General features: G+C 31.0%; 1 protein-coding gene across 1 annotated transcript; it reads right to left on the bottom strand.

Annotated features, from left to right (window-relative positions):
* Positions 1-2,041: 2,041 nt before the first annotated feature.
* LOC100210167 (SET domain-containing protein 4) lies at positions 2,042-16,588 on the bottom strand. The gene is made up of 2 exons (XM_065796541.1): positions 14,771-16,588; positions 2,042-2,644 (listed from the first exon to the last, which is right to left on the bottom strand). Exons 1-2 carry the CDS (start codon positions 15,476-15,478, stop codon positions 2,063-2,065), a joined length of 1,290 nt encoding a protein of 429 aa, XP_065652613.1. The 5' UTR covers positions 15,479-16,588; the 3' UTR covers positions 2,042-2,062.
* Positions 16,589-16,869: the final 281 nt, after the last annotated feature.

Genomic DNA, 16,869 nt, shown 5'->3' with positions numbered 1-16,869 from the left:
TTTTTTTAATATAATAAATAGTTTTATCATGGAGGATCATGATACTCTCAGTCCGAGAAAAAAGAAAATAAGTACAAGCATATCAAGATTAAACGTTTAATATCGTTTAATTTTATTAATGAATGTCGTTTATATGCTGATGATAATTAGATGATTGCACCTATTTCTTCTCAAAATGATTCACAATTGTTTCAAAATGATATTAATAAACTTGAAGAATGGTCTACAAAATGGAAATTAAGATTAAATTTTGAAAAATGTAAAATTATGCACTTTGGTTCAAATAACAAAGAATATTCTTATTTTATGACTAATAACAATACATTAATGGTAATTGAAAAGTTAAAACTAGAAAAAGACATTGGTGTTTATATATCAGGTGATTTAAAATGGGCCAAACAAGTAAAATATGCAGCCAGTAAAGCAAATAGTATGCTCTCACTACTAAATAATACATTCAAGTACAAGGATAAAGATCTAATAAAAACACTGTATTGTACGTATGTTAGACCAAATTTAGAGTTTTCAATTCAAGCATGGAGTTCGTTTTATACAAAAGATGTTAATGAACTAGAAAAAGTTCAACGAAGATCAACCAAAATGATACCGGAACTAAGACATCTTAAGTACGAAAAAAGATTAGAAATTTTGGATATGACAACTTTAGAGACTCGGCGGCCAAGAGGTGACTTGATCCAGCAATTCCAGATATTTAAAGGTATTGAAAAGATTAATATTAAACAAAATCAAGAAATGAACTCTATTTCCTCATCAGGTCCAGCATCTAACATCAGTGGAGTAAAACATAGATTCGAACCTGATTTGGTTAGAAATTGTATGAAAAGGCAATATTTTTTCAGCAATAGAGTCGTTTATGGATGGAATAGTCTACCAGCAGAAGTCGTTCAATCAATTACACTTAACAGCTTTAAATCAAACTTGCAATCGCTTGATTTAAAAGCAATAGCAAACAAGACAAAAATCAAGAAAGCTTATTCTTAACGCTTTTTTATTTAAAACTAAACAGTAATTAATATATACCGGCTGTCATAGATATTGCCTGGCGCTTTATCTCATCAGCATTAACTATTACCATATTACTATAATGTATCTATCATACAATATATCACAAGGAAAATGAAGTTCAACCAAAGTTCACTTGTTTACTTGCAGGTAAAGTTCAATTTTTGAATAGATTTAGATCATTTTGAATGAATGTCGAATATTTCAAAATATTATAACATAACATATTTCAAAATACCCGGGCCAGTTGTTTGGCTAATATCTAGTGTTCCTGCTATAATCCCAAGTATAAGCCAGAAATAATTAGACTAGGTTAGCCTAAGTATTTGCTCCAACTCAAAAAAGTTTATTGTGAAAGAAATAGTAGATGCAACTTTCGATAAAAATTTCGATTTTTATTTAAAAGACAAATTTCTTTAAAATTTTAAGCATTAATATTTAACTGACAAAAAATTATATAAATTATCTAAGTGCACGAAGATGTTAATCTTGTTCGCATATTATAGAAATATATTACAAAAACATTCATCAGGAAAATATATATATTTTTTAGTTTTCTCAAAAATAAGTTACGAGCATATCCAAAATAGGTTAAGAGCATATCCACCCCTTTAAAAAACACCGATTCGTTTATGCTCGCAAAATTATACATAAGTTTTTAAAATTATTTTCTTTTATAACCTTAATATCTTATCAACAAATTTATTTAGTGATTTGAAATATTTTATTCAATAACTTATTAACTTAAATATATATATTTTTAGTGTATTATTTGTTCATGCTTTTACTATTATTTTTTTATATTCAGGTTGTAGCAGGCTTTAATGATATTTAAAAAAAACGTATTAACATATTAAAATGTTTAAAACGTATTAAGATTTTTAAAGAACGTAATAACGAGAACTTTTATTTAGAATAAATAAATTAGAAATATCTAGCAAGCCACCTATTTTAAGATCGTTTATATAATAAAATCCTTATTATTTGATGAAAGATTAAATAAAAATAGCAAAACACATAAAAAAGATATTTTAAACTTTTATAAACTAAAATCCAAAAGACATTTAGTATCTAATGATTTCATAATTTTCAACATTAAATTTATTTCAGATTCAATAAGTGTTTTTGCAACAACAATAGGTGACGTTTGGTGCTGCAATGTTAAACAATGCAAACGTTTTAAACACCTTCTGTGTTCTTCAATCATTAAACCAAGAACTTTTCTTTTAAAACCTTCAATAATACATGAACCAACACAAGGTTTGATATTAAAATCTTTATAAAAACTTTGAGAGGGTGTGTTGCTTTGAGAGGGTGTGATGCTTTCTTTAAAATGGGCAACAGCCTCTAAAACCCAGTTGAAACCATCAGCAGCAAAATACAATTTATTAAAATCCAAAATATCTATAGATCCATTCATTGAATTAAAATGATTACAAAGAATATCTGATGGAATAGGTATAGTATCGTTCATATTAAAAGGCAGAACAAAACCATATTCACAAAATAACTTTCTATTACTGTGTGGGCCATAATTTATAAAGAGCTGAGAGCCAGGCGTGTAAATGTCATTGGTGTGAACTTCATAATGTTTCGTACTTTCATTAAAACCTGCTACAACCTGAATATAAAAAAAATAGTAAAAGAATAAACAAATAATACACTTAATAAATACAAAAATACTTAAATATTAAATATTTATAGTATATATTAAATATTTATAGTAACTTATATAATAAATTCTCATAGTGACTTGATATATGCAATTAAAATATATAAAAAATAAAAAACATAATATTAAAAAAAGCACAACTAAATTTATATAAAAAATAAAACATGTCTATAAAATTATATATTTAATAAGTTTAATATGAAGTATTTTGTTATCAATTTATATTTTCTTCATCACATTATAACTTAATAAAGTAATTAATTTTTATAATATGAAATTAAATTAGTAGTAGAAAATTTTCATAAAAAATAATTAAAAAAGGTGCTCTAACAATAACATAAGCAGAAAAGAATAAAAGCAAGGTAGAAGTTACAAAAGCAAAGAAGAAGTTACAAAAGTTAAGTAGAAGTTACAAAGATTTTTTTGGTTATTAAGATGCAAATTTGTGATGAATGTTTGGAAAGTTGCCTCATTTCATCCACTTTTGAAACATAATATATTTTACTAAACAGTTATTTTACATACTAACTTATTTTTGGTTTGAAAATAATTTGGCTACCAAGTAAACCTGGATAGAAGAATAAAATATTTTTGCAAATGTCAAGTTAAATCTAAATTTATTATTAAGTAAAATATTGAAATAAACTTTACTTTTTCATCACCTCTAACTAAAATTTAAATTTACTACTAATTTACTTTAATTACTAAAATTACATTCAAAAATATTTTTGAAATTTTTGTGTTTAAGTATTTTCAAAACTTCCTTTCATTCTAATTAACCCATTGAAATTTAAATCACTCCAGCTTCCGTTACTAAAGCCATATCTTAATTAAACTCTTCTACAACTTGTACATATTTCTGTCATAGTCTTACAAAAGTGTTTGCCAGAACTCTTTTTAATGCTCTCTAAACTATTTAATAGCTTGACTGAAACTTGTTGTCCTGCCTTTTGGAAAATGGCATCGGTTTTAATTTTTAAAAACTCTGGAGAACTTTCTGAACCTTCCAACTATCATCTGATCAGTTTTCTATCTGTTATTAGCAAGGTCTTTGAGTCTTTGGACAAAAAATTTTTAACATCATATCTTGAGTCAAATAATTTAATGTCACACAACTAATACAGTTTTCGATCCTCTCGCTCTCTACTGTGACTAAAAGATTTTATAGTGCATTAGATGAAGGCAGGGAGGCAAGGGCTGTTGCTCTTGACATATCTAAAGCTGTCGACAAAGTTTGGAATGCTGGTCTTCTCTATAAGCTTGCTTCTTATAGTGTTTTGATATTTTAAAGTTTTTAAAATTATTAAAACACTATAAGAATTATCTTTCTAACTGCTTTATTAAAATCTCAAAGACCAATACTCTTTTTCATTTCTAATATCTTCTGGGACACCTCAAGGTTCTATCATTGGTCCTGTTTTGTTTCTTATCTACATTAATGATTTTCCTGACAACTTTACATCTAAAGTTTTTTTTTATATACATCTTCACTTCCAACAAGGCTGCAAGCAACCACTATTAGAGTTGGAAGTTACTGGAAGAAAAAAGATGAAGTTTATAAAGACAACAATTAACAGACAACAATTAACAAGACAACAATTAACAAGACAACAATTAACAGACAACTTAAAAGATTGCAAACTAAATTAATCAGGAAAACAAGATAATGGGAGCAAATTCCAGAGAACTAATGTTTTAGGGAAATAAATAGACAAACAAGAATTTTTGGAGCACATAGGAACAGTCACAGTAAAAAGGTAAGACTTTTTTTGATGAGTAACATGAGAATAAATTTTAGTAGATGACACAAGAGACACTAGCTTATTAGAGCAGCACCCATGATAGCATTTATAGAAAAGAGAAAGAGAAGCATTATGACGATGTGACAATTGAAAGGCTGCAAGTTCTAACTATGTTAACAATTCATTTTTGCATCTTGTTTAAAAAAGAAAAAAGGCATCATTTAAAGATCCACTCCAGATATGGCAACAGTATTCTGTTCAAGGACCGATTATTTATTGAGATAAAGAATAGAATCAGGAGAAAGAAAGTGGTGAGCAGGATAAAGAGATGCAACCTTAGCAGATAACAATTTTGCAATGGATTTGATATATGGTTTCCAAGAAAGATCGGATGTAAGAGATAATCCTAGAAGACAAAGGGTAGATGACTCATCAAGTGCATTAGTTTTTAAATAACTATAAGTGAAATTTAAATAATTATAAGTGAAATATAGTCAATAAAAAACAATCAATTATGCAAACGTTTTGTATGATGATACTTCGGTATAATTGACACAATGAAAAATAATCTGTATCCATTTTAAAATCATCATTATTTAACAAATCAAAACCACCCCATTTTGGTATATAAATGCACACATATTGAAAAAAGAGACAATACTAATAATAAAATAATAATAATAATAATAATAAAGAGACAATACTAATAAATGTAAATATTTATTTTTTTAAATTTTATTAAATTGATTATTTTTGTATACTTATTTTGTAAAAATATGTTAAATTTTTTTCTATACATTAAAAAAAAAAAAAATTTTAAATCTTTTAGAAAAAAATATTTTTTTGAGTTTAAAATTATTTTTCAAGTTGTAAAAAGTAGTTTTATAATGTCTTTTAACATCCTTGAGCATAAATATGTATTTAAAAAAATCATGTGAGGTATTTCATGAGAAAGTGGGAAAGGCATGTAAACCACTTACTCAGATTTTCTTCATACTTTGTAGAAATGGTCACCTAAATAACATAGACGAGCTTGCAAAATTTTAGCACTGATATCAAATGGGTTTTGGAGATATTGTAACTTTAAAATCAGCTATCTTTAGCAATTTTTTATGTTTGGCAGCCATTTTGATTTTACTATAGTTTTTGTTTTACAAGTTACTGTTCAACTAAACATGTAATTAAGCTGAAAATTAGAACTAATATAGTTTTTAGGACGAGGAATAAGAATATTTGTTATATTTGTTTTCAATGAAAATATTTAAAACTATATCAATATGGGTTGTACTTTACCTACAGATATTTTCGAAATTTTAACCAAGGCAAAAAGGAGGCCTGGTAACTATGGTAGCATTATTTTTTTGTGAATTTTTTTTTGTTTTTAATAAAATAGATGTTTTAATGAGTGTTTTAGTGCAAAATTTAGAGGTGGGATTTTGAAATTTTTTGTAAAAATTTCAAAATCTCACCTCTAAATTTTGGAGTATTATGTGAAAAAATAAGTTTTATAGGTCTGTGTTCATAATTTTTTTAAAAATTAATTGACATTGACAATTTTCATTAGCCATCAAATATTATGCAAAAGAAAACCTTTTAACCTGTTATTTAAAAACTTTAATTCAAATAAATTTCTTTTTTAAATAAACTTTTGCTTTCTAATTAATGACATGTTATGCCATCTTTCGTTAAAACAGAAGAATCACTCAATATTAAAACGCTAAGACTCAGTATTAGTCTGATATTTTACCAGCTTTTGTTTGTTCTCCATAGCTAATCATTAAATTAAAAAAAATAAATAAAATCAAAGTTAAAAAAAATAAATATATTATATCATATTTAAAAATACTAATGATAAAAGTTTTTTCTATTTTTAATAAACGATGTATGTCTATGTATTTTGTGTTTATTTTCAGCTAAATAAAAAATTGAAAAAAATAAGTTAAACAAAATTTTGTGTACAGTTGGTATTTTTTCAAATGACCAATGTCATAAAATGGTGTACACTAAATCAAGTGGATTGAAAGATTTATCAAGCTATTCAGAGAGATATAGAAATTTATTATTATGGAGGCTTAGGCTATCAAAATTAAACATTAATGTTAAAATCTGTTTACATCATGAGCAAATTTTAGTTAACCGGTTTGCTAACTTCCAAAAAAATTGATTCAACCCATTTAAAAGGCATTAAACTAATATAAAAGGTAAATTTACATGTTTTTACCTTATTGTGCTGTCTTTTTACAAAAAATACATCTAGTACACTTTCTGATAGTTTGAAAAATTTAAACTTTTTAGTTTTATTTCTAACATTATTATATTATCTTAATTATTATTTCCTAATTTTGGCAAATTATATTTATTTATAATATATTTGTAGGTGGCTTGCAAGAAATTGATATTCAACTGGCAAAAGATATGTGTTCAGTTAGTATTGAAACAGCACCTGGTTTTAAAATGTGTCCTTCATGTTAAAAAGAAGCGGTAAAAAAAATATATTGGTTTACTTTACAGGACCACAATGGTGAAGATGATTTTCTGGAACAACCATTTTTTGATGAAGATATAGAAATTGCACAAGAAAAAGAACTTTTTGATAAATTAGATGTATCACCAGTAAAATTTCATGGGGTTCCACAACAGCTAAAATTTCTCTAGGGAAACGAAAATTAATGCAAGCTACTGATGCTATGTCAATTCTTACAAATTCAGAACGCTGAAGAAATGTTCAATTTTTCAAAAGATAACATATTTAGCATCCACTTCTTTTTTTTTAAAGGTGAAGATATTTTATCAGTCCGAAAATCTTTGACTCTCTGATTGAATAATGCAAAAACTTTACCTGGTACAAAAGGTTTCCACCAATTTATTCCGCAGGATGCAACAAACATAAATGTCAAAAGAGTCTCTGAGCAGGAGGAACTTAATCTAACATTCAACCTTACTGGCTCAATTCAATATCTTCAAGAAATCATTGCAGAAAAAAATTATGCCTGCAAATATGATATGTTTAACTGGGTTGGTTTGGTATTTGAAGTTGATGCAAGAAATGAAGACGCCCTAGTAAAATTCATGCATCCTCATTTACGTAACATTTCATTACACTGGCCAAGTAGAGATGATTGTTGTTGGGTTCCTAAGCCCGATATTTTAATTATGTTAAAAAAACCATTATCTTCAAGAACAGGACGCATATACCAGATAGACACAGATGATTTGCCAAAAATCCAATAATTAAATTAACTCAATCATATTTTTTTTTTAAACATCTTCGCTTCCAACAAGGCTGCAAGCAACCACTAATTAAAGTTGGAAGTTACTGGAAGATAAAAGAAGAAGATTGTAGAGCAAGATAACGATTGATGGACGACTTGAAGGATTGCAAATTATATAAATCAGGAAAGCAAGATGAAGGAAGCAAATTTTAAAGAGGTGATGTTGGAGGAAAAAAATGAGACAAATAAGTGTTTTTGGGGCACTCACAAAAAAAAGGATGAGACTTAATTGAATGACAAGTAACACAAAAATGAATTTTAGTAGATGGCACAAGAGATACTATAGTGCCCATTATAGTACTTGTAAAAAGGAGAAAGAGAAGCAACATTACGACGATGTAATAATGGTTAGAGGTTGGCTGCAAGAGCAGGTCCAACTATGTTTACAATGCGTTTTTGCATCTTGTCTAAAAGAGAAAGGGCATCATTAGAAGATCCGCCCCAGATATGGCAACAGTATTCCATACAAGGCCGGATGTGAGATTTATAGAAATAGAAAAAAGAATCCAAAGTAAGAAAGTGACGAGCTCGATAAAAAGATGCAACCTTAGCAGATACTAATTTTGCAACTATAGGAAGATCTAAATTATTGCGATAACAATTGGCTGAAAAAAATTGAGTTTTATCTGAATTAAAGTTCACCAGCCACTGTGAGCCCCATGCTGTAGCAGAAGTAAGATCATTTTTAAGCTCAAATGCCCCCTTCAAGCAATCAGAGGGTGTTGGTTTTTTATCACGACAAGAATAAATGGTAGTGTCATCAGCGAACAATGCCACCTTAGATGAGAGAACATCTGGAAGATCGTTAATGTAGATTAAAAAGAGTATAGGGCCGAGGATAGAACCTTGAGGAACCCCTGAAGTTACAGAATAAGAAGAAGAGTGTTGTCCATTGAGGACAACTTTCTTAAAGATTCAAAAACCTTGCTAATGATAGGAAGCAGACTAATAGGACAGCAGTTAGACAAATCAGATCGCTCTCCAGAATTTTTAAAGATAGGGATAACAGATGCCGCTTTCCAGCAGGCTGGAAAGCAAGACTCTGATAAGCACTTGTTAAATAGTTTTGAGAGTATAAACGACAGCTCCGGAGAACACTTCTGCAAGACAATAACAGGAATGTTGCCCGGGCCACAAGCTGCAGAAGAGTCCAGGCAGGAAATCACCTTAGATACAGATGCCGGAGTGAATGAATGTCAAGCAATAGATCAACCTGTTTGTTGGCAATATCAGGTAGAAAGCAACTAGTGGAATCAAGAGATGATATTGATGAAAAGTTTTTAGCAAACAATTCAGCTTTGTCTTTAGTTGAGGTGACAAAGTCTGAACCATACAAGAAAGGTGGAATTATAGATTTGCCCTTATTACTGATAATATTAAAGATTCTCCAGAAGTTACGAGAGCCTAATTTTTGAGATGAGATACAAGATTTCATGACCTGAAAAAAGCGGGTTTTGGCGTTAGACCAACCTTTTTACAATTGCTTCTAGCAGTAATAAACAGACGCCTGTTTCCTGGAGAATTGTTTTGCTGATAAATATGGAAGTAATGGTTTCGATTGGCAATCACAGCAGCACAGTGTGAAAAAAACCATGAAGGAGAGTGAGGCTTGACCTGGAATCGTCGAGAGGGAATAAAAGATTCCATTCCAACCTGAATCCACGAAGTTATGTAAAAAGCACATTTGTCGACAGGAAGACGAAAGATTTCTACCCAAGGGCCGTCACAAAGAAAATCACGGAAAGAATCCCAGTCAGCTTAACTGTAGTTGTAAGAGGTTCGATAATAGGGGGATTCAGGTGATGAAGAAGAATGAGATATTAGTTTTAGAGAGATCAAACTGTGATCAGAAGCACCTAAGGGTAAATGTGGAGAAACTGAGCACTGACTAGGATCAGAAACAAGACATAAGTCGAGTAGAGAAGGTAAATGGTTCGGGCTGTCAGGAAAGCGAGTTGGAAAGTTGACTATTTGAATTAGGGATTGAGAAAGGCAAAAGTTGTGGGCTTTAATGCCTGCCGAATCACTGACACTAGAGCCAAGCCATTCAGAGTGATGAGCATTAAAGTCACCAACAACAACTATATTAGCTGATAGATAAAGAGAGAGGGCTTGGTCAATATGATCAGAAAAAACGTCAAAAAGTGTGCAGTCTTGAGATGAAGGAGAGCGATATAGAACAAAGAGAAAGGCAATAGAGTGAAGTGGTGCTAAATGAAAGCACATAAAAGCACAAAAATAGTCTGTGGATTCAAACTTAGTTTCACGACAAATGGGTGAATTCTTACGAATGTAAATGCCCAGGCCAAGCATGTGACTATTGGAGTCTTTACGAATTAGAGGAAGATAACCATCAACACAAAGATCACAAGATGAGACACCTGAACTCAAATTAGTCTCACAAAGAGCAAGTAGGTCTGGTGAACTTTGCAAGAGATAAGACTCAACAGAAGAAAAGTTACTTCAAAGACCACGAATATTAGTGAATGATAGGTTTAGAGAACTTGGTGATGATGATGGTTTTTTGTGTTTTATAGTTTTTGGTACTTTATTCATTTTTAAATTAGATTGAAGAACTTGACTCAAAGCATAGATAGTACTCAGAACATTGTTTAATAGCCCAAGCAGTTGCCTCATTACTACTAATAAACCATAAGCCATAACAAAGGACTCCAAATGTGGCCTCCGCAATGCACACCAAAAGTACAAACAGGGACACCATCCATGCACAACATGGCACTGTTAATACTTTGATATTTTTCAGCTGTTGATGGAATCAGCCTCTCTGAGAGCTACCACAGAGTTCAGGAAACCTGACTACCAGCCGGCCTCAGAACCATAAAACTGAGTTTTAGAGTTGTACCCTCATTAGGAGATAATAGAATGAGTTGCCTAGTCATAAAAACAGAGACACAAGCAAAACCCATGCATTGAGTCAAGAAGATCCAGCATTCAACATCCAACACTGGAAACAATGTATTAAAAATACATCTGCACCAGCCTAATAGATGAAGAAGGGGTGCAAGGCTGGTCAACAGATAGAAACTGTTTACCCCTTAAGTCTTTGCCTAGGAGGCCTTCTACAAGACAGTAGCTGGATGCATTTAACATCTGCCCAAGATGAGTATTTTTATTGAGACACCATCTCTAGCCTTTACTCAACCAAGAGCCCCAAGGCAAAGGGTGTTTTAAATCGGAGTTGGCATCTCCTTGCATTTGCCTAAAAAGGCATATTCTACAAGGCAGCAGGACATGAAGCAGAAATGCCCCCTCCAAGCAATCAGAGAGTGTTGGTTTCTTATTATGACAAGAAAAAATGATAGTATCATCAGCAAACAACGCTACCTTAGATGTGAGAAAATCTGGAAGATCGTTAATGTAAATTAAAAAGAGTATAGGGCCAAGGATGGAACCTTGAGGAACCCCTGAAGTTACAGAATAAAAAGGAGAGTGCTGTCCATCAAGGACAACTTTTATACTACGATTGTGAAGAAGGATTCAATAATCTTAAAGGTGTCGCCAGATACACCATAAGAAGAAAGCTTATGAAGAAGACCAGCATGCCAAACTTTATCAAAAGCTTTCAAAATGTCAAGAGCGATGGCCTTAACTTCTCCACCTTTATCTAATGCACAATAAAACCTATCGGTTATTACTGTTAGCAAATCAGCAGTAGAACAAGAAGATCGAAATCCATATTGATGGTCAGAAAGTAAATTATTAGATTCAAGATGAGAAATTAAGTGTTTGTTAATTAAAGATTCAAAAAACTTGCTTATGATAGGAAGAAGACTAATGGGGCGGTAGTTTGACGAATCAGATTGCTCTCTAGAATTTTTGAATATAAGGATAACAGATGCCGCTTTCCAGCAGGCTGAAAAACAAGACTCTGATAAGCACTTGTTGAATAGTTTTGAGAGTATAGACGACAGCTCCGGAGAACACTTCTGCAAGACAATAACAGGTACGTTGTCTGGGCCACAAGCTGTAGAAGAGTCTCGAGTGATACAAATGTCACGAATAGATCAACCTGTTTGTTAACAATATCAGGTAGAAAGCAACTAGTGGAATCAAGAGATGAAATTGATGAAAAGTTTTTAGCAACTAATTCAGCTTTGTCTTTAGGTGAGGTGACAAAGTCTGAACCATACAAAAGAGGTGGAATTAAAGATTTGCCCTTATTATTAATACTATTAAAGATTCTCCAGAAGTCACGAGAGCCTAATTTTTGAGATGAGATACAAGATTTCATGACAATTAGACAAAAGGCATTAGACAAAACATTTTTACAATGGTTTCTAGCAGTAATAAATAGACATCTGTTTTCTGGAGAATTGTTTTGCTGATAGATATGGAAGTAATGGTTTCGATCGGCAATCACAGCAGCACAGTGTGAGGAAAAACATGGAGGAGAGTGAGAATTGACCTGGAATCGTCGAGAGGGAACAAAAGATTCCATGCTAGCCTGAACTATGTGAGAAGCACATTTATTGACAGGAAGACGAAAAATTTATACCCAAATGCCATCATGAACAAAATCACGAAAAGAGTCACAGTCAGCTTTAAGGTAGTTGTAAGAAGTACGATAATATTCAGGGGAATTCAGGTGATGAAGAAGAATGAGATATTAGTTTTAGAGAGATCAAACTATAATCAAAAGCACCTAAGGGTGAATGTGGAGAAACTGAGCACTGACTAGGATCAGAAAAAAGACATAAGTCGAGTAGAGAAGGCAAATGACACGGGTTGTCTGGAAAACGAGTTGGAAAGTTGACTATTTGAGTTAGAGATTGAGAAAGGCAAAAGTTGTGGGTTTTAATGGCTGCAGAGTTACTGACACTAGAGCCAAGCCATTCAGTGTGATTACGGTCACCGACAACAATATTAGCTGATGGATTAAGAGAAAGGGCTTGGTCAATATGATCATAAATAACATCAAAAAGAATGCAGTCTTGAGATGAAGTAGAGCGATATAAAACAAAGAGAAAGGCGATAGAGCGAAGTGGTGCTACATGGAAGCACATAAAAGAATAGTCTGTGGATTCAAACCTAGTTTCACAATAAATGGGTGAATTCATACGAATGTAAATGCCCAGGCTAAGCATGTGTCTATTGAAGTCTTTACGAATTAAAGGAAGATAACCATCAACACTAAGATTGCAAGATGAGACAGCTAAACTCAAATTAGTCTCACAAAGAGCAAGTAGGCCTGGTGAACTTTGCAAGAGATAAGACTCAACAGAAGAAAAGTATCTTTGAAGACCACGAATATTAGTGAATGATAGGCTTAGAGAACTAGATGATGATGATGGTTTTATGTGTTTTATAGTTTTTGGTACTTTATTCATTTTAAAATTTGTTGAAGAACTTGACTCAAAGCTTAGAACTTAGTACTCAGAACATTGTTTAATAGCCCAAACAATTGCCTCATTACTATTAATAAACCCTATGCCGTAACAAACGGCTCCAAATGTGGCATCTGCAATGCACACTAAAAGTACAAACAGGGACACCATTTATGCGCAACATAGCACTGTTGATACTTTTTAATTTTTTTCAGATGGAATCAGCCTCTCTGAGAACTACCACAGACTACCAGTCGGCCTCAGAACCATAAAACTGAGTTTTAGAGCTATACCCTCATTAGGAGATCATAGAATGAGTTGCCTAGTCATAAAAACAGAGACACAAGCAAAACCCATGCATTGAGTCAAGAAGATCCAGCATTCAACATCCTAAACTGGAAACAATGTATTAAAAATACATCTGCGCCAGCCTAATAGATGAAGAAGGGGTGCATGGCTGGTCAACAGATAGAATCTGTTTACCCCTTAAGTCTTTGCCTAGGAGGCCTACAAGACAGTAGCCGGATGCATTTAACATCTGCCTAAGATGAGTATTTTTATTGAGACACTATCTCTAGCCTTTACTCAACCAAGAGCCCCAAGGCAGGGGGTATTTTAAGTCGGAGTTGGCATCTCCTAGCCTTTGCTTAAAAAGATGTATCCTTCAAGGCAGCAGGACATGAAGCAGATTGTTCTGGGTTACATGTTACCAGTAGAAGGATAACCTGACCTGACCGAGTACATTCCACCGAGTATATCACACCAGCTTTCTTTTATAAGCAATTTATGAATTATTCAGATGCAAGTTCTGGGTGTTAATGGGTTTTTATTCTTATAATGGAAGTTTTCAAAATAAGCAACTTCTTAATAAGTAACATCCAAATGTACTTTTTCATTACAATTTGTTTAATTATATATAAAAATCCTTAAAAAAACCCACCTCTTAATTTTGTATCAAAACACTATTTAATATGTCTAATTTATTAAAAGCAAAAAAAAATCTCAAAAAATAATTGCTACCATGGTTACCAGAACTCCTTTCTGCCTTTGTTAAAGTTTCAAAAATAGGTATAGGTGAAGTACAATCCCAATATTGATAAAATTTAAATTGTTTTCATTGAAAACAAATATTATTTTTTGATCCCCTGGCCTAAAAACTATACTGGTGCTAATTTTCAGCTTAATCACATGTTTAGTTGAACAGTAACTTGTAAAACAAAAACTATAGCAAAATCAAATGGCCGCCAAACAAAAAACATTGTTAAAAATAGCTGATTTTACTCCAAAACCTATTCGATATCAGTGCTAAAATTTTGCAAAGTAGTCTATGTTATATAGGTGGCCATTTTTATAAAGAATGAAGGAAATCTGAGATGGTGGGTTACAAACCTTTAAAAATTGGTCCCACTTTCTAATGAATACCTTATGTGTTTAAAAAAAAAATACTTGTTTAGCAAAACTTAAACCTTAAAACTTAAATGATTGCCATTAATTAGTGCTACACTGAGATAGAAAGTTGTTTCCAGTACTCACTGGTGTTGAATAGTTAAATAGATCGACAATAACAGTAATTTTTAAACAAGCAAGGAACAATAATTGGGAGTCCCTGAAATTAAATTAGAGACTCAAAAACATGTTCACTATTTATTCTTGATTATTTAAATTTAATCTTGTTTTAAAAATTTAAGTCAGAAGCATAAAATTAAAGGCACTTACATTTGCCGTGTCATTATGATTCAATAGATCCAAAACAGGTGCTAATGCAAAATCAACATTAATAGATGGAAATTTTTTGAAGCACTTTAAGTGCTTTGCATTAAAATACACTGATCTAGTATTAATAACATTCCAAGCCCATTTAATTTCACTATCTATACAATTCAAGTCATTTGCAATTAAACTATGTATACAAGAAATATGCTTAATGGCATTTAAAATCTGTCTGTTTTGTAAACCAGCTTCTTCTTGTATAAAATTAGGACATAACTGCATTTCATCTTGACTAATATACGAAGGTGTGCTAAAATTCTCTGGTAATGTGTTTAAGTAATGAAAAAAATAAGAGTTTTCACCTTTCTTTTTTTCAATTAATAAAAACAGTATAAATAAATATTTTTGAGGTATTGATGGATGATTCCGAAAAATAAAATTTAAACCATTGTTGTCCAAAATAGTGTCAAAAGTTATAAGAAGATTTATAGGCAGTGCTATAATCAAATCTCCAGGACTTACAGATTTAGTAGTTTTTAAACCTCTTCCTGTTTTTTTAAAAACCTTTGGAGTGACTGCTTTAAGAACTAAGCCATTATTTATTGACCAAGAAAATAGCCCAGCATACGAAATAATTCGGGTTTGCTTCTTTATTTGTGCACTTTTTCGTTTTCTCCATGTTCTTCCTTTAGATTGACTTCTGGGGTATTCCATCAGGTCGAATCTTTTTAGGGATTTTTTACAATTGCTGTTGTTGATTCTTTTTTTAGCTCAAACCACTTTATGTAATTATTTGTGGTGAAAATATTACTTGTTTATGAAATATAATAACAAGTTTGTAATATTTTGACAAAATTTTTGTTAACAAATAATTTGTCAAATTAAACATTTTTGACATAAGAAGAAAATGAAAGCTGTTAGCAGGTTATAACTGATCTTGCGTTTTTTAAATAGCAAAAATTATTTTAATTTTTGTGTGCAGTGGTAAGGGCCTGTACATATGAAAGCAATATAATGTATTTAATAGCATAAATAAAAATGATTAACACGGTATCTACGAAATTTCAGATGTGCCTTCAAAAAGCTAGTGTCTGTAAAATCACTAACAGTTTACCCTGATAGTATCATTAAAATATATTATTTTTGTTTTTGTTTTTTATTCTTTTCTTAAACATTTGAGTTAACCGTTGTGCAATAAAATCGTCAACATTAAAATAATAAAATCATACAATAAGAATTGAGTAAAAGATAAAATAGTTATACAGGTATTTAATTTCTTTAAAAGAACGCGGAGACTCGCAGAAGACCATCAGTTCATGTCATCTAGAATCATCGATTAACAATCTCAATAAATCTCAAATCAAACGTAGTTGTATATCCCTATAAAAACCTGACTGCATAAATACATCAAATAATACATAAAATTATTAAACGATTAAAACTATAAAAATATATTATCAAGGATAAATCAACTTCTTTAAGCTTATTCTTAAATGAGAGGTAACTCCATTTCAGAGAAAAATTAAAATGTTTTAAAACTATTTTATTCCAGAGAGAAGCTCCACGAAATACAATGTTTATTTCTCCAAAATTAGTTTAATAAAATGGTTGCCGAATTAAATTGTATTTATTTTATATTTATTATTATAAGGTATATAAATTATGACAAGAAAACTAGAAATATTTTTTTTAGCATTTTTTAGCAAATGAAACAAAATAACTAATCTATTATTTCATTTTTAAAATAATATTAAAACTCATCAATAAAAAAAACCTAAATATATAAACAGTTCGAATGGTTTCGTATGTTAGGCATTTCAACCTTAAGCATTCAATATTGCGAATTGCGCAAGATCATTATTTTACAGATGAGGGTTTCTTATTTCCCGTAAATTTAGCATCCCGGTAAAAGCTCCTTCTGATTCAATTGATGTCGGCTTGATGGTCATTAATGTGGAGTATATTCTTTCTAAACTTTCGCTACGTTTTCCAGTTGCCTCAAAAAGTTTGATTGCTTTTGTGAGGTTTTTTAAATTGCTAATGTCTTCTAGAGCTGCTTTTTTTTACTTGTTTGCGACAAATTATCGCATCCAATTTTTGTTCAA

The sequence above is a fragment of the Hydra vulgaris genome, chromosome 04 (genome assembly GCF_038396675.1).
Source record: "Hydra vulgaris chromosome 04, alternate assembly HydraT2T_AEP".
Taxonomy (NCBI): domain Eukaryota; kingdom Metazoa; phylum Cnidaria; class Hydrozoa; order Anthoathecata; family Hydridae; genus Hydra; species Hydra vulgaris.
Note: the sequence above shows the minus strand (reverse complement) of the source record. Positions and strands in the feature narration are given on the sequence as shown.